Raw genomic sequence first — 26,034 nt, forward strand, 5'->3', positions numbered from 1 at the left:
TAGATGCCTATAACGTGGGGAAGGGAGGGCAGATGACTCACAGAGAGCATCAAAGCCCAGACAGAACAAGGAGGGTGTCCAGAGTATGTGCGCTGGCACCTGACATGGCATGTTGGAGCCCAGGCTAAGGAAAGTGACCCCGCAGGGGACTGGCCAGCACGTGGTTCCTTTTGCCCATTCCCATTTCTCCCTTCAGTGCACTGCTCTTCCTGGAGTAAGGAACGAATCTGGAGAAGCAGAAGGCAATGAGCCGGCTTTTAGAGCAGCCAAGGCTTAGTCCATGGCAGAGCCATTCGGCACAACATGCTCTGTGACCACACCGCCGGGCTCGAGCCCAGCCAAGCAGCCTCCACACAGGGGGACTGGACAATCAGCCACCTCTCTACCCCCATTTCCTCATCCTTAAAGAGGAAACGTGAAGCCCTTGGCACAGCGTCCAGCCCACAGTCAGTGTTCGGTGGACATGAGCTGCCTTCAGGGCAGCTCTGTCTTCAGGCCTCACAGGGTAGCTTTGAACAGGCAAAGCTAGAGGAGCTGGGGATGTCCCCTCTGTGGCTGTCTCCACGGTGGGAAATGGGCAGCTTGAAAACCTGATAGGAGCAACTTGGTTCCATCTATCAGAATGTGAAACATGCCAGCCCCTCAGCCCAGCTGTCACGCCCCTGGGACCCTGTTCTGCACTGATACCAGAACAAAGGCACAGGCACATTCACAAGGTGTTCACGGAGGCACTGATGGTGATAGGAAAACGCCGGAAGTTAGCGATGTGATCACTAACAGGGGACTGGCTAAACAGACCCCACTCAAAAGACCGAGGCCCAGCATGAACCATGCCCACATAAGAATAGTGAAGAAAGTCAACGGCAGAATTGTATTTGTGGGATATGTCATTTGTATGAAAATGTAAAGTAATTAAACAGAAAACAGTGTGCATTCCATCCAGAAATCGGTATACAAAAAATACAGCCACATGTATGTCTGAGTGTATGTACAAAATGAACATCTTTATGCAGGGGGAAAAGTCCGGGAGGATAGACAGAAAGGCATGTCTGCAGAGTGGGGTGAGGAGGAACAGGAATGTTTACACTTCAAGAGTGCTGTACCGTTTGAATTGCTAGTAAAGAATGCAGGTCAATTTTATAATCAAAAAACTAACATCAGGATGCTTAGGAGATACAGACTGAAACACTTAAGAATAAGGCACCAATGACTCAGCAATAATAAATACATAATACATGTGAATATTTTATTCATGTTATAGAGAGAGCGAGGGAGAGGAATGGGAAAATTTGTTTGTTTTGTGTGTGACAGAGTCTTGCTCTGTCGCCCAAGCTGGAGTGCACTGGTGCAATCTTGGCCCACTGCAACCTCCGCCTCCCAGGTTCAAGCAATTCTCCTGCCTCAGCCTCCCGAGTAGCTGGGATTAAAAGTGCCTGCCACAATACCTGGCTAATTTTTTGTATTTCTGGTAGAGACAGGGTTTCACCATGGTGGCCTGGCTGGTCTCCAACTCCTGGCCTCAGGTGATCCGCCCGCCTCGGCCTCCCAAAGTGCTGGGATTACAGGCATGAGCCACCACACCCCGCCCTTATGTTTGAAATATTTTTAAAATACAGTTTAAAATATTAAACAAAAATAAAGATCAAATGAAAGACAGTCAAGTTCCTGGGAAGCCCACTGCAGATGCAGATAGCAGAGGCCTGGATGGACCTGCAGTATCTTGGCAGGGCCTATGGCAAACCAGAAAGGGCTAGCGTTGAAACCCAGGTTCTAAATGGCTTTATCTTTTCCATGACTTTTTCCTCCTAATATTCAATGTCCTTGCAAGACTGATGGATCCTAGGGTTTGAATCCACAAAGAATCACAAATGCAGTTTATGGTCTGGCCAAGGGACTGAAGAAAGCCTGCGGTTGATCCTGGTGACCCCCCGATTGGCGTTTAGAGTGCAGCCATGCCATGGCTGGGGGACATGGCTCAAGATGGAGTCCCTCCTCTCATGATCCAGCCACAAAGGCTTGCCTGAGTCCTTGGGAAGGTTCCAGATCAGGCTTCCCGACAGACGCTGTCCTCACCTCCGATGATCTGCTCCAATGGCATCTGTGACTCTGCAAAAGCCCTGCTCTCTGGAAAAAGAGCAAACGACGCAATTTCAGCAAACAGTGGAGGACAGGCCCTGCTCTTACAGGAAGCCCACGTTCACCCAGAAACGCATCATCCCGGCCCAGGCACATCTGGTTTCCTCTACACTCTTCACCCAGAGACCTAGGGATATTTCTACCCAGGTAGGAACAGAGTGGGAAGGAAATTGCTTTTAAGTATTGACAGCTCCCAACATTGAACCAGTGTTGCTTAATTAATGGGAATGCTGACGGGATTCCTCAGGCTCCCCTCCCTCGAGCAAATGGACAACTCCACCTTAGAAACACCATTGCCTTGGAGGTTAATCCTCAGTTCTCCTTGGCACTGTTTGTCCTTCATCAAGAGAGTAATCCAGAATTTCTCTCCCCTTCAGAGTGTACCCCTCAACTCCTTTTTGAATGAATAAGAAACAGATCAACAGTATCTCGTTGACTTGAGTGATCTGAATGAACCTCTGCCTAACTTCTGTTTCAAGCCACACATGACCTCACTCACTTCAGAAGGGCCTCCAGTTCCCGCTTGACTTTGCCCACAACGGGTGGCCCCCAGAAGGTGAGGGCCGTGTACAGCTGCACCAGGGAGGCCCCTGCCCGGATCTTCTCCAGCGCATCCTGCCCGCTGCTCACACCACCAACCCCAATTATGGGAACTCGGCCTACAGAGAAGCACATGGCGACACTGTAAAGAAGGATGTGGCTTCAGCCCCAGAGTCCCCCGCAATCAAGGCAGAATTAGGGAATGATGATTCCCATCACGACCCAGGAGCCCAAGCCACACGCAGATCTGAAGACACAAACACCGGAAGCCTTGCCTTGGGTGAGTGCATACATCTCCCGAATGGTTTCAGTTGATAAATCCCGGAGGGGCTTCCCACTCAGCCCTCCTGTTTCAGAGCGCAGGGCACCCTGGAGGCCAGCAGGACGACTCACAGTGGTGTTCGTAACAATCAGCCCATCGATGCCCAACTGCAGTGCGAGATAGAGAAAAAGCCATGAGTCATGGCACCGAAGGACCCAGAGGCGCTTCTCTGGAGGTCGAAGGCAGCAGCTGGGCCAGGTACCCACACTACAGCCCCCAAAGCAAGAGCTACACCAGACCTCACTACTCATCTTTTCCTCAACAAGTTTGAGAACGAGCCATAACATGACAACAGCAGCCATCACACGCTGACCACCCACAACATTCCCCTAGGACAGGGTCCAGTCCTTACAACAACCCAGTTATAGTGTCTTGTCTGAGGCCCCCAGGTAGTAAGTCGTGGAACCAGGATTTGAACCCACGATGGCCGGGCTCAGTCTGTTTCCACTACTCTCCTATGCCACAGAGACCCGCTGTCCAGACAGGCTGGAGAGAGGAGTGAGAGAAAGAATTTTCAGTCCCAGTCAAGACTGGCCAACGAGCCAAGCTCAAGCCTTAACCTTGCTGGATGCAGTTGAGGAGAGAGAGGAAGAGGCATGAGAAAAACTCCTTCAAGCATTTATTCCAACATTCGCTTTTGACCACAGGGTGAGTTACGCCATGACAGACACCAAACCAGCTTTGAATACCAAGGAGAGGAAATCACAAAGAATGCCATTCGGGGCTAGCCCAGCTGGCCAAACGGCCTCTGCAGACCATGGGAGGCACGCCCTGGGCCCAGGCCCCGACTCAAACCTCTTTGACCACACTGGCAATGTCCTCCTTGTCCTGGCTGGTGAGGTCAGGAGCGATCTTCACCAGGACTGCCGGCCTGTGCACTCCCCGCAAGCCATCCCTCTCCTGCAGCACCTAGGGTGACACATGGCCAGAGCTGGGGACCCCGCAGACCACAGCCCCGCAGTGCAGCTGTGACCTACGCTGCAGGTCAGTGGCTTTCCACAATAGCGATCAGACTAAAGCAGGAACAATTTCTCCTTTTCAGGAAAGCCAGCCCTCAGACATGTGAGGAGCACCGTTGAGATGGATCCGATTCCATTCTTTAGGCCAAGGGATCCCGTGGGCATTGGCTAATAGCTCAAGGGTGTTTTAGACTTTTCTCTCTTTTTTTTTTTCTTTTTTGAGACAAGGTCGCACTCTGTCACCCATACTGGAGTGTAGCAGCATGATCACGGCTCACTGTAGCCTGCACCTCCCTGGGCTCAGGCGATCCTTCCACTTCAGCCTCCAGAGTATCAGGGACTACAGGTGTGCACCATCATGCCCAGCTAATTTCTGTGTTTCTTGTAAGATGGGGTTTTGCCAAGTTGCCCAGGCTGGTCAACTTCTGAGCTCAAGTGATCTGCCTGCCTCGGCCTCCAAGTAGCTGGGGTTATAGGCTTGAGCCACTGTGCCTGGCTAATTTTTAAATTTTTTGTAGAGATAGGGTCTTGCTCTTTTGCCCAGGCTGGTCTCAAACTCCTGGGCTATAAGTGATCCACCCGCCTTGGCCTCCCATAGTGCTGGTATTACAGGCATGAGCCACCGTGCCCCACCTTTTTTAGACTTTTATTCCTAAAAGATAACCAGGAAATATTACCACAGGTACTGGGTGATGAAGTCCTTCAGTTCACTCAGAGTTCTGGGCACTAGGGTCAGAGTGACAAATGAGAGAGACGTGGTCTCTGCTCTTACAGACCCCGTGGTTTACAGCAGCAGGGTCAGATAACAATTTGTCACCGTCGCGTATAATCAGTGTCATGAGAGGGGATCAGAGGGGGCTCTGGGGAGGCATAGCCAGGGGTCCTACTGGTCCAGGTGCTAAGGACAGCTTCTGAGGGTGATGCTGAAGCTTCGCCCTGGAGAATGAAGCGGAGCGGGTGGGACAGGCTGGTGGGACGGGGCCTGGAGAAGGGGTGCAGTTGCCTACCTTGGTCAGCAGGCGGCGCAGCTCGGCCTTTCCCTGAAGGTTCCGCAGCCCGGCGGTGTTGGGGCTGGACACATTCACCACCAGGTAGTCGGCCAGCGGGCCCAGCACGCGCACTCCTTCTGCGTAGTCCTCCGCGGCGTCCACTGAGGTCTTGTTCTTCCCCAGGTTGACCCCCAGTGGCAGTCCATCTGCAAACATCGCTGGTCAGGCCCGCACCCCGCACACCATTTCCTGTGCCACCTTCTGAGGCTGTCCTTGACCAAACCACCCGTGGACAGCCGCGCAGGTCTTCCCTCCAAACCTGACCTGCCCGACACCGGCTGACAGGGTGCTCAACTGCGGCCTGGGCCCGCCTGCTGACCAAAACCACTCACTGGCTTTGTCTAGCAAAGTCTGGGCAGGTACGAGGATGTTTTGCTGCATTTTGTCCTTTTTATTTTTAAAATTTTCATGGAAAATGGACAAATTAGTGCAAATACTTGTGGAGCAAAAGATGGGCCTCATAAATTGAATAAAACTGAGAACAGACAGAACTCAGTAGGCACGTCAGGCCCACAACGCTCACCTCCAGGGATGCTTGTTGGCCTTGGCTCAGTTGACTAGATGTACAGTTGCGGAGAAAAAACAAAATGAAAGAATATGTATAAAATACCAAAAAACAGACCAGGTGCGGTGGCTTAAGCCTATAATCCCAGCACTTTGGGTGGTCAAGGGCTGAGGATTGCTTGAGCCCAGGAACTGAAGACCAGTCTGGGCAACATGGTGAAACCCCGTCTCTACAATTGAAAACTCAGCTGGGTGCGGTGGTGCACACCTGTAGTCCTAGCTACTCGGGAGGCTGAAGTAGGATTGAGGCCCCAGTGAACCGTGATCATGCCACTGCACTCCAGCCTGAGCAGCAGAGCAAGACTCTGTCTCAAAATAAAATAAAATAAAATAAATAAATAAATTATATATATACACACACACACATTTTTATATATATACACACATATATACATACATTTATATATATATACACACACATACATATATATATACTGGAAAATGTTTTCTTTTTTTTTTTTTTTTTTTTGAGACGGAGTCTCACTGTTGCCCAGGCTGGAATGTGGTGGCACAATCTTGGCTCACTGTAACCTCCGCCCCCTGAATTCAAGCAATTCTCCTGTCTCAGCCTTCTGAGTAGCTGGGATTACAGGTGTGTGCCACCCACGCCCAGCTAATTTTTTATTTTTAGTAGAGATGGGGTTTCACCATGTTGGCCAGGATGGTCTCCATCTCCTGACCTCATGATCCGCCCGCCTCAGCCTCCCAAAGTGCTGGGTTTACAGGCGTGAGCCACTGCACCTGACCTAATTTTTGTATTTTTAGTAGAGAAGGGGTTTCACCATGTTGGCCAGGCTGGTCTCAAACCCCCGACCTCAAGTAATCCGCTTGCCTTGGCCTCCCAGAGTGCTAGGATTACAGGCATGAGCCACCATGCCCGGCCAAATGTTTTCATGCCTAAAATGTAGAGATGTAATTGTTTTCTAACTTATAATTTTATTTCTCTGAGGAAAGGGTCTCTACCTCATATAATAACTGAGGGTACCCTGTATCTTCAGTGCTCCCCGGACAACCTGATTACTCCCCTAGCCTGGTTATCATTGTTAACACCTGCCCCTTTTTACTCTCAAGAGGGTCTCGGTTTACATGTAAGCAAGGAGGTCAGCTTACTTAAAAATCCACGAGACTATCAATGGACTTGCATTTTGGACCTCCAGAAACACACTATGTGTAAAAGAAACGGGTTGTCTCTACTTGACTTCTTCTAAGATGCTATCTTATCTGCACGGGGAGTGGTACATCAATGGTACAGGCTGTATTTTCGATCTGAGAGTTACGGAAAGACTTAGAACATCAAGCAGCTCACAAAATGTGTTGTCAGGCCAGAGAAGATCAAACAACATCTATTGTACTGCTCACCACCTTCCCACACCCTAATACACTCTCGCATCATCAGCAAATGAAATGAGTGTAGCTACTTTCCAAGGTGGGGACTGGAGGAGGGGATCAGAACCCAATTAGAAGCCGGGCGCAGTGGCTCACGCCTGTAATCCCAGCACTTTGGGAGGCTGAGGTGGGTGGATTAGTTGAGGTCAGGAGTTCAAGACCAGCATGGCCAACATGGTGAAACCCTGTCTCTACTAAAAATATAAAAATTAGTCGGGCATGGTGGTGGGCGCCTATAATCTCAGCTACTTGGGAGGCTGAGAAAGGAGAATCGCTTGAACCCAGGAGGCGGAGGCTACTGTGAGCTAAGATTGCACCACTGTTGTCTGGGCAACAGTGCGAGACTCTGTCTCAAAAAAACAAAGAATCCAATTAGACAAAAGGTTTATCATAAGGTCTCCAAGCTTCCCAGTCTAGCACCCACCAAGCCAAGATCATTTGTAAGCTTGAATTCTTTTCCACACAAGTAAACTGGCTTGAAGTAGAATATCACTTTCATGTAGCTAATGGATTAGGAGTCATCTGCCCAAACTGACAAGATTTGGGAGTTAGACAGAAATTGCTGGATTACTCTGTCCCCAGACGGCACCAAAGCTTTTGTCAATGAGTGTTCCTTGGCATGGTGCTAACAAGAAGCTGCCATGAAGGCCCCTAAGCTGCTGGCAGACACATCTGTGCAGAGCACTGCTGCAGGCTCCGCTTCACTCCGCCGACCAGGAGGGTCACAGGGAGGGAGGGCTGGGTGAGGAAGAACAGGGGATAAAGCCAGGACACTGCACTGCAGACACCGAGGAGAAGAAAAAGCAAGCACGAAGGCGGGCAAGCATCACAAACCATGCAAGTCCTGTGATGACCTCCAAAGCTCCCCAGGTGGGCGGCTGTGCAGTACAGCGGGGTCTGGTTCCACCCAAGCCAGGGGTTTCCAAAAGATAATTTCCTATTCCCCAAATCTGACACTGCTGAGTGCCTCAGCCCTTTCCACCTCACTTCCTGAAATGAATCCCATATCCATTGGTTACTTCATCCTGCTACCAGGACTATCTGAGACTAAGACATCCTGGAAAGAGTTTCAGAGGGACCCAAAGAAGAAAATGGTCGCTACTGAGCCCCACACAATCCCAGAGGGCCCCAGGGGCATTAGGGTCAGGACAACAGAGGGCTGCGACCACTAAGTGCATCCTGAGAGCGAGTGAGGCAGAGGCCACAGAGAACACCCGCATCACCGGAGGCGTCTTCAAAAATGCATGTTGTGGCCGGGCGCAGTGGCTCACGCCTGTAATCCCACCACTTTGGGAGGCCGAGGCGGGCGGATCACGAGCTCAGGAAATCGAGACCATCCTGGCTAACACGGTGAAACCCCGTCTCTACTAAAAATACAAAAAGAAATTAGCTGGGTGTGGCGGTGGGTGCCTGAAGTCCCAGCTACTCGGGAGGCTGAGGCAGGAGAATGGTGTGAACCCGGGAGGTGGAGCTTGCAGTGAGCAGAGATCCCGCCACTGCACTCTAGCCTGGGGAGACAGAGCGAGACTCCGTCTCAAAAAAAAAAAAAAATGCATGTTGGTTTTGGTTTTTTTAGAGAAATGAGATCTCACCATGTTGCCCAGGCTGGTCTTAAACTCCTGAGTTCAAGTGATCCTCCCAACTTGGGCACCCAAAGTATTGAGATTACAGGTGTGAACTGTCCTGAGCCAAAAGTGAGTTTCCAAAACAACTCATGAAGAATATTTTCCCAAATGCTAATATTAGTTATCCTTGAGTAGGGAGGAGTATCTGTTTCTTGAATATTCTTTCTTTACGCTTCTCTGTATTTACTAAGTCTTCTATAATTAATGAACATTATTTACACAATGGATGACAAAAAAGGGAGGACAGAGTGAGCCACAAGAGGATGACGTTCAAGTCCTGCTCCTGCCCTCACTGCCTGTGTGATCACAGCCCAGCCGCTTTGCTTCGCTTGCTTTCAGGCCTCCCTAGTTACGGTAACAGGTTACATAACGAGGCAGAGGCAAAGTGAGTATTTGCTAAATTGTGAAATCCAGTTAAACTCTTGGAAGCTGTGTGGGACCAGGAAAATTGCTCTAGGAGAGGTGCCCTGAGGTCCTCAGTGGTTTTTGCTATTGCTCAATCATGTTTATTTCACTAGAAATGTTCCCAGCATTTCTCCCACATTTCCTCCTAATAATTAAGAAAGGCCCTCTGACACAACCCCACTTTACCTTCCGTGAGCTTGGCCTGCTTCTGCTGTCTGGCCCGTAACCTGTGTTCCACCACTGAAAGCCCGTGACTGTTAAATCCATACCTGCAGAGCACAAGCAGACGGGAGGGACAGAGTGAGAGGTCTCCATAGCCACTTCCCGTACACTTAGGACTTTTTCAAACAAGAGGAAAAAAAAATCACAGTCAGTTCTTACACTTCCAGGGTCTAAACACCCCTGGAGCTCCTACAGAACTTGCCAGAACACCATCCAATACCCAGGGAAAGATTAAAATTTGCAAATGCTCAACCAACTAGCATTGGAAACAGCCCAGACTCAGCAGCAGCTGCCCCAGACCTGCTGGATCCCCACGCCTTACCCAGCCACTCTCTGAGAATTGCACGCTCACTTGCCACCTCCTGCCTGGGCTCCCAAACAGCCTCCTGAAGCCCCCGCAGCCACTCCATCTCCCTATGCTTTCTGCCTGTGAAATCACCTCTCTTCCTAGCTCAAACGCTCCCTCTCCTCCTGCGCAGAGCTCCCAGCTGCAAAGGATCCCTCATCCCCCTGGCCTTCATACAGAGCTTTGGCCCCACCTTTCTCCTGGCTCGGGATAGATACATACATATATGCTTAAGGTCCCTAGGTTACAATCTTCTTGAGGGTGAGCAACATCTCATACTTCTCTCATCCCTCTGTCACTGTCACTAGACACTCCCCGAAGGCAGGGGCCTCATCTCTCTTTCATCCCTGTATCCCCAGCCCTACTGTGGGTGTTGACCTAGTGGCCAGTCCCCTTCCTCTTCCTCCTTGCCAGTGAAACCCACCTGCCCTGATACAGGGTAAAAATGCTAATGACTCCTTTCCCAGCCTTGCTGGCAAGGGAAGCATAAGTGTATGCCCAAGTGTAGGCACTGAGACACAAGTGAGGCCTACTGGGAGCCTCTGAGAACATCCCTGCCCTTTTTCCTTTCTGCTCTTGGGCGTCCGTGTAAGAACATAATACTTGCAGCCGAGGTCGCTCTCTGACAAGCAAAAAGAGAAGGCCCAGAGAAGTTGGACCAGTCTCAACACTGCCCTGGTGCTCAACCAACCCTGGACCTGCCCATTGCACCTGTTATGAGAAGAAAATAATATCAAATGTGCCTGTTGTTTAAGCCACTTTGTTAGAGCCAAAAGAATCTATAATAACAGACACACTGGCACACATATTTGATGACTTAATAACTTCACCCATTCATTGTTTACTGCACACTCACCACATGCCACACAACCAGGAGGCCGCACACACAGTGCTCAGAGCACGATCTCACACCCCTGCTCACCTATAGGATTCACCAAGTACCCTCATCCCAGCACCTGCAGTTATCTGTAGCAGCTGAATGATAAGCAAATATATTTTGCCTGGCCAATTCTGAAGATATTGATCCCCACCTGCAATGCAGCAGAAAGATCAATAACTTGATCTCTAATGCTGGAGAATTTCCCTGAAACAAGCACAAGAAAGCAGGAAGCACGGCCAAGTAAATGTCCTACAGGTCTGTCTCCCAGGAGGCCACCAGTGGCCCCAAAGATGCCCATCGAAAGGCCCATCGAAATCTCCCCAAGGAGGCTCTTCAAAATCCTCTTACCAAAAAGTAGGCACTTCTTCACCTTTTGGGTTTGCTGCAGTAAAAATTGCCCAGGGATGACAAAGGGAAGGGCTTTATACAGTCTAGAACGATTTCTCTTACTAAGAGCAGCTGTGCATGTTGAATATTACATTTTCCTGTTTGCTAAAGGCTGGGGCTGTGCTAGCCAATACAAGCCTGCTGGCCACATGTGGCTACTGGCTGCTGGGAATGCGGCTGGTCCAAAGGGAGAGGTGCTGGAAGTAAAATGCACACTGGCTCTTGAAGACTTGGTACAGGCAAAAGAAGGTAAAAACAGCAAATTAATACTTTTTATGGTGTTTTAAATATATGTTTTTTTAAATACTTGTAACATATTAAATATAAATTATAATTTTAAGTATTAACTTCACTCATTTCTGTTTACTGTGTTAATGTGGTCACTAGAGTACTTTCAATTACATATGGGGCTCACGTTACATTTCTCCTGGACAGTGTTGAGTAAGAGCATTGGAAAAACAACATGGACAGAGCACAAACTCTCAAGTCCAATAAGCCCAGGCCATGCCCCAGCTCTCCTGCTTATTATCTCCGTGACTGAAGCGGAGTTATTTAGCTCTATGAGCCTCCATCTACACAACTGTTAAATGGCCATAACAAAGCCTGCTTTTCAAGATAGATGCCTGGGGCACGTAGTAGATGCTGAACAGGGTTCCTGAACATTCCAAATGACAGAAGAATGTCCACATTGTATGAGAGAAAAAAACAGAGGCAGATCTTACATCTCTGAAAGCCCAACTGGAAAGAGGGCATCCCCCGTTAACTCTGGGCCGCTCACCTACCTGTTAATGACAGCTTGGTCCTCGGGGAGGCGGAAGACTCTGGGTCTGGGGTTTCCTTCCTGAGGTTTTGGAGTCACACTTCCTATCTCAACAAAACCAAAGCCCATCTTATAAAGTCCGTCCACGGCTTCTCCATGCTTGTCAAATCCTGCAGCAATTCCTACTGGATTTCGGAATTTATGGCCCAGAACTCTCACTTCCTGGGAAGAGGAAGACAAAGTCAGAGGCATGCAAGGCTATCCTGGTATTTCTCAAAGCATGGTTCCTGGCACGGCTACATCAGAATGACCTGGGAAGCTTGTGAAACCTCAGATCTCAGGGCCCACCCCCAAGGTCAAAATCTTTGGGGGTGGAATGGAGCACTGGGGGAACCTATTTTTAACAGTGCTGGCTCTCCAGGGGACTGTGACGCCTGCTAGAGTTTGAAAACCACAGGGCTTTATTATTAGCAAGGCTGCGGGGAGAAATGGTGTTTCCACCGTGGGTTGAACAGGAGACAAGCACTGTCTTTTCCAATTGTGGTTAAGGTTCATACCTTCTTATCAACTAGCCTTGCTGGGAGAGAGCAGCTCACTGGTGTCAGGCCCTAGATAGTGCTTCCCTGAAACCAAGGCGTGTCAAGCAGCAAAACCCTTTAATCAGCTTAATAAACATCAGCTCCAGCTGTGTCCCTCCTCATCCAGGCTGGCAAGAAACCCCAGCCACGTCCCCCAGCCTCCCACGGGGAACCAGAGGAAGGAAGGTGTTCAGCTGGGCAGAACTGACTGATGGGCTCCAGCGACCTTTCAGGAGACTAGCAAAGGCCTCCCAGGGTGAACACCGTCGGATCCTAGAAGCAGGCGGTTAAGAGAGATGCTCCAAGAAGGAAGAACAACAAATGAAGGTGAGAATGCTCACAGCACCTCAGGAGACTGGTAGGCAAGATGTGTGCCTTCCTAGGACTAGGGGCCTTCCTCCAGGACTGCGGTTCTCAGCTCCAGCTGCACCACAAAGGCCCCTGGCAGCTTTCAGGTCCTGCCCTCAGATGTGGCGGTGAAACTGGTCTGGCACCAGGCCAGGGCATCTGAATATTTCAAGTGCACCCCCGGGGGATTCTAACATGCCTGACATAGGTGAAGGGTGGAGAGCCAAACCAGGAAAGTTGTGAAATCAAGAGTCCTGGCTACCAGTTAAAAAGTCTGAGTCACATTCTAAATGAGCTGCTTCAAGTGTGGGCCCACACAGCGGTGTTTAGGACGACACCTCAGAGGTCAGGTTTGCCTATCTCTGTCATCTGTGTTTATACCGACACAGCTTGCGCCCTCAGGCACCCCGCACTTCCTTCTAAATTCACCCCATCTCTGCACCCCACTCATGATTCACTCCCAGTTTACACTGGTTCCAGGGCTCTCAAACTAGCAGTCTGGGGTGAGGACGGCTTAACGGAGTGCTCTTTCTGAGCCTACAGTGCCTGTTAGTGTGTGAGCATGGCAAGTCAGGGGAAATGACACGTCTGCTCAACACCACATAATCAGAGAGTGAAGAGGAGTCTAAGGTAGGAAGGGAAAATGCGGTGAAGGCCCCTTTAATTTATAACAGTGACCCTTCCCACCAGAGTTCTGAGGGCTTCTTGTTTGCGTTTTCACACTCAAATCATTCTGATGTCCTCCCATTTGGTAAGAAGCCTCTCGAAAGGAAACTGCCAAGGCTTCCATGAGGAAGCAGCTTCCATGAGGATGGGGACTCTTGTATTCGGTTTGCTGCACTAAGCCCGGAAGGTCACATCAAACAGAGGCCCTTAGCCTTCCGCTGACACTGGCCTCTGCAGTCAGAGGCTGTATCTACACTTCTGCCTACACACCCTCTTCCGGCCCTAAAGGCTTTTCTGGGACTCTAGGCCAAAGATTTCAAGCATGTGGAGAGGGCCCGTGTGCTGAACATGCGACTGAGTGAGGCTGGGACCCGATGCTCCTGCCTCGCACCAGTGCTTAATGACTCTGGCAGCTTCCCCATTTAGCCGAGGGGAAGACTGAGCTACCCACTACCTCAGCAAGGCAGGACAGTGGCCAAGGGGCGGGAAGCCAGCGTCAGACTCCGTGGGTTTGAATCCTGGTCCTGCTACCTCCTAGTTGTGTGACTTGAGTTCCTTTATGTTGCTAATCTGTTCCTCGGTTTCCTGATCCATGGCTGGGGATGGTAACAGGATCCAGCTCATGGAGCAGCTGGGAGGATCAAACAAGAACACCGCCTAACACAATCCCATATACGTAATAGATAATCATCGTTGCTAATTACGTGACATAAAATAATAATGCTCAGACTGAATTCCAGATCCCCACTGCTCACTTGGGGTTCTGGTTTTCAAAAAGATCAGTCCCAGCTGAGAAGTTTAGGGGACTGCAGCCTTCGCCTTTGTATTTAATGTGCGGGGTGTCTGGGAGCACCTACCAGCATGTCAGAGTCTTGAAATCTGGCCCGTGGAAGGAGCCCCAGGGAGGTGAAGCGAACAGCCAGTCTGTGGGCTGACTCCGGGTCCAGCAGCCCCTGCAGAGTCGGCATCAGGTGTTCAGCATAGAAACGCTCATCTCCCGTGGCCATCAGGTAGGAGGCGAAGAGAAGTCCTCCACCCCCCAGGATGACCACAGCATCCTGGGCCCGCTTCTGCAAAAAAGAGCATATTAGGGGGGTCCCCCAGGCCAGGCTGCAGCACCCTTCCTGAGCCCTTCACACCCAGGCACACAGAGGGCATAACAGCAGGTCACATGAAACAGACGCCCTTAGCCCTCCGCTGACACTGGTCTCTACAGTCAGAGGCTGTATCTACACTTCTGCCTACACACCCTCTTCAGGCCCTAAAGGCTGTCCTGGGACTCCAGGCCAGAAATTTAAAGAGGGACAGTACTGTCCCCTAGGGGGATCGTGGTGGACACTGCTACTGGTTACAGTGACAGGGTAATGCTAATAGATGTGGTGGGCAGGAATCCATAAAGTCAGACATCCTTCTCGGCTTGAGACTATCTGACATGAACTGCCCCATTTCCTGTGTGACTTTTGAACATTCTGACATTCGTGTGGGTAAAAATTATCTGTTCATATTATCTAAACCAAACTATATTTTACTACATAAACACAAACTGTCTTTCTTGACCTCCTGGTCTCAAGCAATCCTCCCCCCTCAGCCTCCCCAGGTAACTGGGACTACAGGTACGTGCCACCAAGCCCAGCCAATTTTTTGAAGAGATGGAGCCTCTTTATGTTGCCCAGGCTGGTCTTGAACCCTTAGGCTCAAGCAGTACTCCTGTCTTGGCCTTCCAAAGTGCTGGGATTACAGGCATGAGCCACTGTGCCCAGCCTCCACATGGTTTTCACATACAGTACAAGTATCTTGTAAATTGAGGGACAACTGTACAGTTTCGCGTAGAACATTCCCAAGAATTGTTCACCATTTCAGAAAATCTCATCGGGAATGGTACAGTGCTTTGCTGCGGTGTCTGATAATGTAACACACCTGTGCAGTTGCATTTCTAAGTAGAGACTTAAACACAACTATCTCACTAGGGGAGTCATAGCAATATTTACATACTGAAATACATGTAATTTTATTATTAATATAAACTACTTTTACATTTTTCTCCTTTATATTCCAGTTAGGGTATTAATTATGCTGGCTTTTAAAAATTGCACATAGCTGGACTTGGTGGCTCATGCTTGTAATCCCGGCACTTTGGGAAGCTGAAGTGGAAGGACTGCTTGAGCTCAGGAGTTTGAGACCAGCCTGGGCAACATAGTGAGACCCTGTCTCTACAAAATATAAAAAATTAGCCAGGCATGGTGGTGCGCCTGTGGTCTCAGCTACTTGGGAGGCAGAAGTGAGCCCAGGAGGTCCAAGCTGCAGTGAGCCGGGATCACACCACTGCACTCCACCTGGGCGGCAGAGTCAGACTCTCTCAAAAATGTATACATACAAAGACATACACATATTCCATTTCAAGATAACGGGGGTGTAAAATATAAAACAGAAGCTTCAGGTCTTATAGGATCAAAAGTGGTTCACAATGCTTTTCTCTATCACTGCCAGATGCTGAGTTATTCATTCATTAGTTCAGTCACTCATCAAATACTGATTGAGCAAAGATGGCAAAACAGATCTTGCCCCTACCCTCATGGAGAGTGTGATCTTATGAAGTGACAGACAGAAACCAATGATCATGCAAATATGTAGACATAGCAACTGTGATGAAGGATAAAAAGTATAAGGTAATGAAAGTATTCAACCTAATCTTAGAGGTAAGGAAAGGCTTCCTTAAGGAAATGACTTAAAGCTGATACTCAAGGGATAAACGAGTTGATGGGGGTCTCTCTGAACCTATTCTGGTTCAATTATTTAAAAAAAATAGTTAACCAGAAGGCAGTAGGGAGAGGAAAAAGCGTAAAGGCTCTCTCAGTAGCAGAAGAGAATGAGAAAGGGAGAAAGTTTGGAACAGAGGAGTGAGGGAAAGTAAGGCTTAAGACGAGACAGGAGAAAGGAGCAGGAGTCTTGGCCAAAATAAAGATTTGGGTTTTGTTCCTTAAGCCAGGAAATGACATGATCAGATTTGCTTTTAAGGATGCTTCCAAACTGCTAAAGACATGTAGATCAAGTATTCATTGGCTGGGCGCGGTAGCCCACGCCTGTAATCCCACCACTTTGGGAGGCTGAGTCGGGAAGATCCCTTGAGGCCAATAGTTCTAGACCAGCCTGGGCAACACAGTGAGATCCCATCTCTCTCCATTTATTTATTTTAAAAAGAGACTCAGGCCGAGCGCGGTGGCTCACGCCAGTAATCCCAGCACTTTGGGAGGCTCACGAGGTCAGGAGTTCGAGACCAGCCTGACCAACATGGTGAAACTCCAGTCTCTACTAAAAATACCAAAATTAGCCAGGCGTGGTGGCGCGCGCCTGTAATCTCAGCTACGCAGGAGGCCGATGCAGGAAAATCGCTTGAACCCGGGAGGCGGAAGTAGCAGTGAGCCAAGATCGCGCCACTGCACTCCAGCCTGGGCGACAGGGCAAGACTCCGTCTCAAATAAATAAATAAATAAAAAGAGAGTCAAGGTATTCATAGCCTCCCTTGGAGACTGTACTCCCACCCCCGCCATGTCAATCAACAAATATCTGAACACCTATTACATACGGGGATACAACTAAGAACTTTTCACAGAGCCCCCCGCCCTAACAAAACTTTACCTAAAAGGGTTGGAAGCATGTCCTACTCTAGTTTCATTCCCCGTTGGATCCTGCATACAACGCTAGGCGGTCATGTGTTCACTAAGCACCCCTGTGTCAGGCTCAAAAACATGGCCCAGGCGCAGACACTCAGATCAGCACCCACCCAGACCTGCAGGCGCTGTCTGCACACGCCTGACCGAGTCCACGTGCAAATGCACACGCACGAGCATTTGCAGACGCCCCCGGAAACACGCACACGTCCCAGGGGGGCCCACACTCCCGGAGCCGCCTTCGGTCCATGCCTCGCCCGGCCTGACTCTCCGTTCTCGCCCGCCCCGGTCCCTGATCCCCGATCCACACTGCTCACTCGCGGGACTCACTTTCAGGTGTCTCCACGCCATGCTCCTTCCGTCATTAAGCCCGCCCCTGTCTCCCTTCCATTGGGGGAGATGGCGGCGGCCCCTCCTATCTCCGCCCCTTAGCCTCCAGCCCACCAATCGCCGGGCAGAAGGGTTGAGCGGACGGCCCCGCGCAGCGGGGAAGGCCCGGCACCACCCCCAGGTTCTGGTTGGGTGCACGTGCGCAGTAGCGGCGGCCACGCCTCTTCCGCCCGCCCTCCTCCCGGCCTGCCCGCTTGGTCGCCGGCTGTTGGCGGAGATGAGATGCTGCTGCACGGTGTTTGTCCGTACTACCGCAGCCTCGAATCCGAGAGTCCGCAAGGGGGCTCTGTGAGGAAGACAGGTGTTGAGGTCGTGCCACACACCGCTGCCTTTCTGCCGGGGCCGCGTTGTGACTTTTGTGGGCCCCTTCCTAAAGTTATTTTAGTGTAGACATCAAAACACTGTGTTTCACACCAGAAATATTTGTAGTTTTTGTCACTTTAAAAAATAAATTTTACTGCTGTGTTGATATAAAGATGAATGTTAATATATAAACTTTTTCAACTTAAAAGTTGATTTTTCTTAAGGTTTTTTAAGGAAATTAAAACATTTTCTTGAGGCCGGGCATGGTGGCTCAAGCCTGTAATCCCAGCACTTTGGGAGGCTGAGGCAGGCAGATCACTTGAGGTCAGGAGTTCGAGACCTGGTCCACACCCAAAACCCCGTCTCTACTAAAAAATAAAATAAAATACAAAAAATTAGCCGGGCATAGTGGCGGGCGCTTGTAATCCCAGCTACTCGGGAGGCTGAGGCAGGAGAATCGCTTGAACCCAGGAGGTGGAGGTTGCAGTGAGCCGAGATAGCACCACTGCACTCCAGCCTGGGTGACAAAGCAAGACTCTGTCTCAAAAACAAACAAAGAAAAATAACCAAAAAAAAAATTTCTTGAGATCCTAAAAGTGTCAGAGGCCCTTCCCTGGCCCTGCGCCTGTTATGCCTCCTGGAGAAAGTGGCCCTGGTTATACCTTGGCATTCTGGTGCAACAGATGTGGAGGTATTTTTTTAAATACTGTTTCTAATCAAGACCCTGAGTGTGCAGGCCCGTTGGAGTGTGGTTTACTGCGGTGATTTTTTTTTTTTTTTTTTTTGACAGAGTCTTGCTCTGTTGCCCAGGCTGGTGTGCAGTGGTGCGATCTCGGCTCACTACAAGCTCCGCCTCCCGGGTTCACGCCGTTCTCCTGCCTCAGCCTTCCAAGTAGCTGGGACTACAGGCGCCGGCAACCATGACCGGCTCATTTTTTTGTATTTTTGTTAGAGATGGGGTTTCACCGTGTTAGCCAGGATGGTACTGCGGTGATTTATGACGACCTAATGTGTCACTTTGTAGTCCTCTGAAGCAATGGTGCCCTCACGAAGAATTTTGAAATGTCTTACCTAATGATGTCCTGGCTGTTGAAGAATAGCCTCTGTAGACTTAGGTGTCAACAATATTAATCAGATACTTATTGTTTGGAGGCTCTACACCCATCCGTGTCATTTTTGTCCAATTGCAGTGTTCCCGCCATCAGCTGAAATAGCTGGGTTATTGTCGTAACAGAAATTAGAGCAAAAGAAAGGTGTATGAAAAATCTTGAGTCAAGCCATTTTTGAGCTTCATCAATCGTATGAAGCTATCAAATTAGAACAAATTCACAGACCCAGCTGAGACTTAGAGACAGATTCTACTGCGATAATTTACATGCTAGATGTTTCAGTCTACATGCAATAGAAATCATTGAAAACATTTATCAAGGTAAAAGTTATGCTTATCAACATGTCTTCCCTTTACACTTTAATGGAATAAGTTAATTCAGCATACCTTAGTCAACATAAATCATTACTCATCCGGGACAAAAAAACTACTTACATGTTGATCCTCAGTTCTGAGCACTCTCTCACCAATTTTTTGGTCGTTTAAATTAAAACTTTTATTGATAGAGTGCTTGTGTCTTAGATAAAGCATGTATTGAAAGAGTATATACAAGGACTTTACCCTTTATGAAGAAGATTGAAATGAAATTACAGCACTGCGTAAGATACCTGACTTGACTTTCAGAGATTTCATCAACATCAGGTTTCATTTAAAAATGCTTGAAACGGTCCCAGTCAGTCCAGAAGCTGCGGTTGTGGAGGTACCACCTGTGGAGAAACTGCAAAGATGCTGTCTGTGTGCATCTCTGCGGCCGTGGCCCCTGACCTCACTCGGTGGGCGGGACTGGTCTCCAGAAATGCTTTGGGTTCTTCTTTCATTGCTGCAAGGAACCTCCATGCCTCTAACACTCATCTTCAGAAGACTGGGACTGCTGAGATGTCCTCTACTCTTAAAGAGCGTGTTCTTGGAGCTGATACCTCTGCTGACCTTGCAGAAACTGGGCATGTCTTAAGTATTGGTGATGGTATTGTCCATGTACATGGGCTGAGGAATGTTCCAAGCAGAAGAAATGGTAGTTTTCTTCAGGCTTAAAGGATATGTCCTTGAACGTGGAACCTGACAATGTTGGCGTTGTAGTGTTTGAAAATAATAAACTAAGGAAGGAGGCATAGTGAAGAGGATGGGAACCATTGTGGACGTTCCAGTCGGTGAGGAGCTATTGGGTCGTGTAGTTGATGCCCTTGGTAATGCTATTGTTGGAAAGGGTCCAGTTGGTTCCAAGACCCATAACTGAGTCGGTCTGAAAGCCCCCAGAATCATTCCTCGAACTTCAGTGCAGGAACCAATGCCGACTGGCATTAAGGCTGTGGATAGCTTGGTGCCAATTGGTCGTGGTCAGCATGAGCTAATTATTGGTGACCGAAGGACTGGGAAAACCTCAATTGCTATTGACACAATCATTAACCAGAAACGTTTCAATGATAGATCTGAAGAAAAGAAGAAGCTGTACTGTATCTATGTTGCTATTGGTCGAAAGAGATCCACTGTTGCTCAGTTGGTGGAGACTTACAGATGTAGATGCCGTGAAGTACACCACTGTGGTGTCAGCTATGGCCTCAGATGCTGCCCTACTTCAGTACCTGGCTCCTTACTCTGACTGTTCCATGGGAGAGTATTTTAGAGACGATGGCAAATATACTTTGATCATCTATGACGACTTATCCAAACAGGCTGTCGCTTACCGTCAGATGTCTCTGTTGTTCCACCAACCCCCTGGTCGTAAGGCCTGTCCTGGTGATGTGTTTTACCTACACTCCCAGTTGCTGGAGAGAGCAGCCAAAATGAATGATGCTTTTGTTGGTGGCTCCTTGACTGCTTTGCTAGTCGTAGAAACACAGGCTGGTGACGTGTCTGCTTACATTCCAACGAATGTCATTTCCATCACTGACAGACAGATCTTCTTGGAAACAGAATTGTTCTACAAAGATATCCGCTCTGCCATTAACATTGGTCTGTCTGTGTCTCGTGTTGGATCTGCTGCCCAAACCAGGACTATGAAGCAGGTGGCAGGTACCATAAGCTGGAATTGGCTCAGTATCGTGAGGTTGCTGCTTTTGCCCAGTTTGGTTTTGACCTCGATGCTCCCACTCAAAACTTTTGAGTCGTGGTGTGCATCTAACTGAGTTGCTGAAGCAAGGACGGTATTCTCCCATGGTTATTGAAGAACAAGTGGCTGTTATCTATGCGGGTGTAAGGGGGTATCTTGATAAACTGGAGCCCAGCAAGATTACAAAGTTTGAGAATGGTTTCTTGTCTCATGTTGTCAGCCAGCACTAAGCTCTGTTGGGCACTATCAGGGCTGATGGAAAGATCTCAGAAGACTCAGATGCAAAGCTGACGGAGATTGTAACAAACTTATTGGCTGGATTTGAAGCTTAAACTCCTATGGATTCACATCAAATGTCAGTTCAGTTTTGTCATTGTTTGCTCTAGTAAATTATTTTCATTTGTAAAAGGGTTACTCTCATACTTCTTTTGTACAAAAATCACATTAAAAAGTTTCCATAATGCATAACAAAAAAAAAAAGAGGAGAATTCCAGAGACCAGGCAGCTGCCACAGTTGAACACTGCTGCTCCACGGTGGAGTCACTGCACCGCCACCAGCATCGTGGTGTTCTACTTCACCAGCAGCAGCGTTAATTCATCTGCCTACACTATTTACATGGGAAAGGATAAATATGAAATAGAGACAGGGTTTCACCATTTTGGCCAGAATGGTCTCGATCTCCTGACCTTGTGATCCGCCCATCTCAGCCTCCCAAAGTGCTGGGATTACCGGCGTGAGCCACTGCGCCCAGCCCTTGAGTTTTATATCTCTCCTACTAACCCATAAATCATCATGAAGATCTGATCAAGCACAGCTGGCCTGAAGATATCTGGTTTCGTGCGGACAGACTCTCTTCGGCTCATGTATACCTTCAATTGCATAAGGAAAAGAATATAGAAGACATTCCAAAGGAAGTGCTGACAGACTGCACCCACCTTGTGAAGGCCAATAGCATTCAAGGCTGCAAGAACAACGTTAATGTGGTAAATACGCCATGGTCTGACCTGAAGAAAACAGCTGACGTGGATGTGAGCCAGATAGGCTTTCACAGGCAGAAGGATGTAAAAATTGTGACAATGGAGAAGAAAGTAAATGAGATCCTGAACCGATTAGAAAAAACCAAAGTGGAGCCAGGCGCGGTGGCTCATGTCTGTAATCCCAGCACTTTGGGTTGCCGAGGCGGGTAGATCACGAGGTCAGGAGATCGAGACCACCCTGGCTAGCACGGTGAAACCCCGTCTCTACTAAAAATACAAAAAATTAGCCGGGCATGGTGGCAGGTGCCTGTAGTCCCAGCTACTCAGGAGGCTGAGGCGGGAGAATGGCGTGAACCCGGGAGGCAGAGCTTGCAGTGAGCTGAGATCGCGCCACTGCACTCCAGCCTGGGCGACAAAGCGAGACTCCATCTCAAAAAAAAAAAAAAAGAAGAAAAGAAAAAGAAAAAATCGAAGTGGAGTGGTTCCCAGACCTAGCAGCAGAGAAAGAATGCAGAGATTGTGAAGAGAGGAATGAGAAAAAGCCCAAATTCAGGAAATGAGAAAGAGAGAAAAAGAAATGAAGAAGAGAGAAATGGATGAACTTAGGAGCTATTCATCACTAATGAAAGTTGAAAATATGTCTTCAAATCAGGATGGCAATGATTCAGATGAATTCATGTAAAAGGAGAAAAGGACCTTTGAAAGATGTGAATGTAGAGACAATTGCAGAACTTTTGGTTTCATCTGTGTTCTGAAGTATAAAATACAACCAAAATTCTACCTTCATCCTACCCAGAAATGATTGATTTTGGAGTTTTAAAAATTTTTACCTTTTTTGCTGACAGAAAAGGATCAGATATGTATAAGATAGTTGAACTTGACAGCATATAACTTAAAGTGAAAATGTTTTTGCCAGAACATGTCTTGGTACCTTGTGAAAGCCAGCTGGCCCTTGTTCTTGAGATGGACTTTAAAATGAACCAGCTCTGAAAAGTGCTTCTGTTGCTGTTGTCTATCCCTGAAAACAGGTGTCTTGAAACTCTTTTCATATTCTTAAAATAGGCCAGGTGCGGTGGCTCACACCTGTAATCCCAGCACTTTGGGAGGCCAAGGCAGGCGGATCACAAGGTCAGGAGATCGAGACCATCCTGACTAACACAGTGAAACCCCATCTCTACTAAAAATACAAAAAACTAGCCGGGCGTGGTGGCGGCCACCTGTAGTCCCAGCTACTCGGGAGGCTGAGGCAGGAGAATGGCATGAACCCAGGAGGCAGAGCTTGCAGTGAGCTGAGATTGCGCCACTGAACTCCAGCCTGGGCGACAGAGCAAGACTCCGTCTCAAAAAAAATAATAATAATAGTCTTCACTTCTGTTAAGAAGAACATGTTGGTGGGTAATTATGCAAATGTTTCCCTGTCCCTGATTTCCCAATTAGAAAAAACAGCATATGAGTTTTGGAAAAGAGAGTTCCAGAAGATTGTTGGCTTCAGTATTCATGTTCCTTGAATTCGTGTCATCTGGGTCTGTCAGCGTAGTGACCCTCAGCACAGCCTGTCCTGGCTTTTACATCCTTGCTTCCTCCGAGCAGGGGCCTCCATCTTAGTATCATCATATTTAAAGAAATCGATGGTGTTCATCAAGGTGGGACCTGTGGCAATTGTTGCCTGAGCACCAAGTCACCCAAGTCACCTATGCAACAACTTCTGGGCTCAGGAGTAATTTCTCAGCACTGAGGGTAAAATAGGAAGGAATGCCCTGTTGATCATTTGGGAGATGTAGGTTACCTGATTGGTGCCTTGGGATGCAGCATGAAGCAGGAGTCCATATTGCAATTATGATTTTAGAAGGAACTAAGCATTTCACCAGCCAGCCAAGTAATTATTTTCTTTACCTTGAAATCATATTTGAGTTGTAACCCCAGAGTTCAATTTCTCATTGGAGATTCAGTAACTTGCTATGTAACATTACTTCTCACTTGAACCTCTCACTATCTGTTGTGATTCCAAGCAGAAGATGTCTTTTGATTGCAGAATGTAAGATAACCCCTGTAGAAGGAGACAAAACGAGGAGAAAGAGAACAAAGCCTGCAGGACCAGAGGCATACGGATAGACATTTTACTCACACCCACAGCAGCAAGAATGACCTCCTGCAGCAGATACTCCACCTGTAATAGCACTTTGGAACTGTGGGCAAAACCAAAAGTCTAGTGTTTCCATTTATGTATGGGGTTGAACTGGAAAATTCCCTGAGGCATATTTCATTGGCCAAATTTTGAGAGGGTATAGAAGATGACTTTAGAGATGAGTGGTTTTGTGTATCTGTCTGATGATATTCAGCCTGACGTTCTGCAATTTTAAAAGTTATAATAAAGTATCATTTTTTTAATCTGGAAAAAAAGCTTGAAACATATGTGTGGCTGTATCATGCATTTGTTTATGTATGTGTATGAAGATGTTTAGAAGTTGAGGCTCTGTGAACTTTGAAAACAAAAGCATCCCACATCCAGATGATTCCATTGCCACAAACTCTTGTAAGGGTGGACTACTCTGCTCAGAAACCTTCCAAATAAACTGTAAACCCTTTATCCTGGCATTTGAAACACTCCCATTTTCTGATTACAGTTCCCACTACTGTTCCACCAAGTACCCCCTACATGTACACACACACACACGCAAGTATTTCTTTCTCTTTATCAATACCTTCCACTTTCCCACCTCTGTGTATTTATTCACATCGACTCCTCTGCCGAGATGTCCATTCCATCTGTCTAAATATTGCCATTTTTATATGTTCATTCCAAAACCTGGAAGTAATTTCTTCCTTATCTGAACCTTCACAGCAGCACCTAAGCTGTCCCTCTAGGCTAGCACTTTTCACTGCCTATATTAATTGCAATTATTATGCCTTTTCTTCCCTAATTGGACTTTTTGAAAGGGAGGATCATACTGTATTTATCTTTCATTTGATGACTGCAGTGTTTTTGGTGTTTTTGTTTTGGGGTTTTTTTTTGTTTTTTTGTTTTTTTGTTTTTTTTTTTTTTGAGACAGAGTCTTGCTCTGTCGCCCAGGCTGGAGTGCAGTGGTGCAATCTCAGTTCACTGCAACCTCCACCAACCGGTTCAAGTGATCCTATTGCCTCAGCCTCCTGAGTAGCTGGGATTACAGGCATGCACCACCACACCTGGCTAATTTTTGTATTTTTAGTAGAGACGGGGTTTCACCATATTGGCCAGGCTGGTCTTAAGCTCCTGATCTCAAGTGATCCGCCCACCTCGGCCTCCCAAAGCGCTGGGTTTACAGGCGTGAGCCACCATGCCTGGCTGATTACTGCAGGGTTTTTCAAACAGGGTGTATTCTTGCAGTCTGTGTTTTAGAGAATTTCATAATTTTGGTGACCACTTCTGTACTGATTTTTAGAGTAACATAAGCATCATTTGGACTATCTGGATAACCATCTTAACCCTGAAACCTACCAAGCGGTTCAGTGCCCACATTTGTTTGAGTTTATGATCACTTTTTGGCACCAAGAAAGAACCAGTCGTAATACATGTGATGGGTGGGTATGCAACAGGTGGAGACCAAATGACCTGCTGTGTGAACAAAGGTTTTTCTTTGTTTGTTTTGTTTTGTTTTTAGTGAGTCAAATAAAGAAACGTGGTATCAGAACTGAATCCTCCCTATATCATAAAATAGCATGCATGCCAGATTCAAAAGAACCTGTGTAGTCGTAGGCCAGAACCCTGTTTATCTGCCATTTAGCTTGGCAAAACTTGGATCTCATTGGTTTTCAGTTTTGTTTGTACTTAATTTGTATTCATTCTTCCGTTTAATATTGTTTTGTTTTTATGACTGTGTAAGAGTTTTAAGATAAAGTTCATGGACCAGGGACGGTGGCTCACACCTGCAGTTTGGGAGGCCAAGGTGAGCGAATCGTTTGAGCCCAGGAGTTCAAGGCTGCACTGAGCTATGATCATGCTACTGCCCTCCAGCCTGTGTGGCATAGAGAGACCCCATAAAAAGCAAACAAAAAAACATAGAGTTTATGCCTAGTTCTGTTTGCATGTACTTAAGAGACAGAATATAGTAATTTAAATCAGTCCTGAGGGTAGCAGAGATGTAGGATGAACAAGTCGAGAGATTTAATGTACAAACTGAGGACTACAGGTAATAAAACCATGCAGTAGACAAGATTCATGCTAGATGAGATTTTAGCTGCTCTTGCTACAAAAACAAAAAAAAAGTTGGTAACTAACGTGAGATGATGGATATGTTTGTTTTACTATAGTAACCTTCTTAATATCTGTATGTATCCCATGACATCGTGCTGTGTGCCTTAAATATACACAGTAACATTTATTTTTTTAA

The 26,034-nt window shown here is 47.8% G+C and overlaps 2 protein-coding genes, 1 long non-coding RNA gene and 1 pseudogene across 4 annotated transcripts; 3 read left to right on the forward strand and 1 right to left on the reverse strand.

Moving 5' to 3' along the window:
- Nucleotides 1-1,225: 1,225 nt before the first annotated feature.
- On the reverse strand, nt 1,226-17,241 carry DHODH (dihydroorotate dehydrogenase (quinone)). Of its 2 annotated transcripts, NM_001134084.1 has the most exon segments (9): nt 1,226-2,124; nt 2,636-2,795; nt 2,952-3,105; nt 3,794-3,907; nt 4,965-5,152; nt 9,173-9,255; nt 11,604-11,803; nt 14,031-14,243; nt 17,172-17,224. In NM_001134084.1, coding segments are annotated over 9 exon segments (1,188 nt in total). In that variant the 5' UTR covers nt 17,193-17,224; the 3' UTR covers nt 1,226-2,069.
- On the forward strand, nt 2,118-2,792 carry LOC129050838 (uncharacterized). Its single transcript, XR_008514665.2, has 2 exons — nt 2,118-2,283; nt 2,514-2,792. It is a non-coding gene; the product is annotated as an uncharacterized LOC129050838 (long non-coding RNA).
- Nucleotides 17,242-19,332: 2,091 nt separating the features above from the next.
- On the forward strand, nt 19,333-21,038 carry LOC100444308 (ATP synthase subunit alpha, mitochondrial-like; annotated as a pseudogene).
- A 216-nt stretch (nt 21,039-21,254) lies between these two features.
- LOC100447384 (coiled-coil domain-containing protein 25-like) lies at nt 21,255-22,227 on the forward strand. Its single transcript, XM_063717820.1, has 3 exons — nt 21,255-21,327; nt 21,483-21,821; nt 22,148-22,227. The coding sequence occupies exons 1-3, from the start codon at nt 21,306-21,308 to the stop codon at nt 22,225-22,227; spliced, it is 441 nt and encodes a 146-aa protein (XP_063573890.1). The 5' UTR covers nt 21,255-21,305.
- The last annotated feature ends 3,807 nt before the right edge of the window (nt 22,228-26,034 follow it).

Source organism: Pongo abelii, chromosome 18 (genome assembly GCF_028885655.2).
Source record: "Pongo abelii isolate AG06213 chromosome 18, NHGRI_mPonAbe1-v2.0_pri, whole genome shotgun sequence".
NCBI classification, from domain to species: domain Eukaryota; kingdom Metazoa; phylum Chordata; class Mammalia; order Primates; family Hominidae; genus Pongo; species Pongo abelii.

What these genes read in the sequence shown, in the direction of transcription:
- DHODH (XM_054533197.1), bottom strand. Translation starts at nt 17,192, where the DNA reads ATGGCGTGGAGACACCTGAAA. An exon ending in GACCAAGCTGTCATTAACAG is followed by an intron (nt 9,256 to 11,603) that starts GTAGGTGAGCGG and finishes TGTGCTCTGCAG; the next exon opens with GTATGGATTTAACAGTCACG. An exon ending in GATGTATGCACTCACCCAAG is followed by an intron (nt 2,796 to 2,951) that starts GCAAGGCTTCCG and finishes GCTTCTCTGTAG; the next exon opens with GCCGAGTTCCCATAATTGGG.
- LOC100447384 (XM_063717820.1), top strand. Translation starts at nt 21,306, where the DNA reads ATGGGAAAGGATAAATATGAAA. An exon ending in GGGAAAGGATAAATATGAAA is followed by an intron (nt 21,328 to 21,482) that starts TAGAGACAGGGT and finishes CCATAAATCATC; the next exon opens with ATGAAGATCTGATCAAGCAC. An exon ending in AGAAAAAACCAAAGTGGAGC is followed by an intron (nt 21,822 to 22,147) that starts CAGGCGCGGTGG and finishes TCGAAGTGGAGT; the next exon opens with GGTTCCCAGACCTAGCAGCA.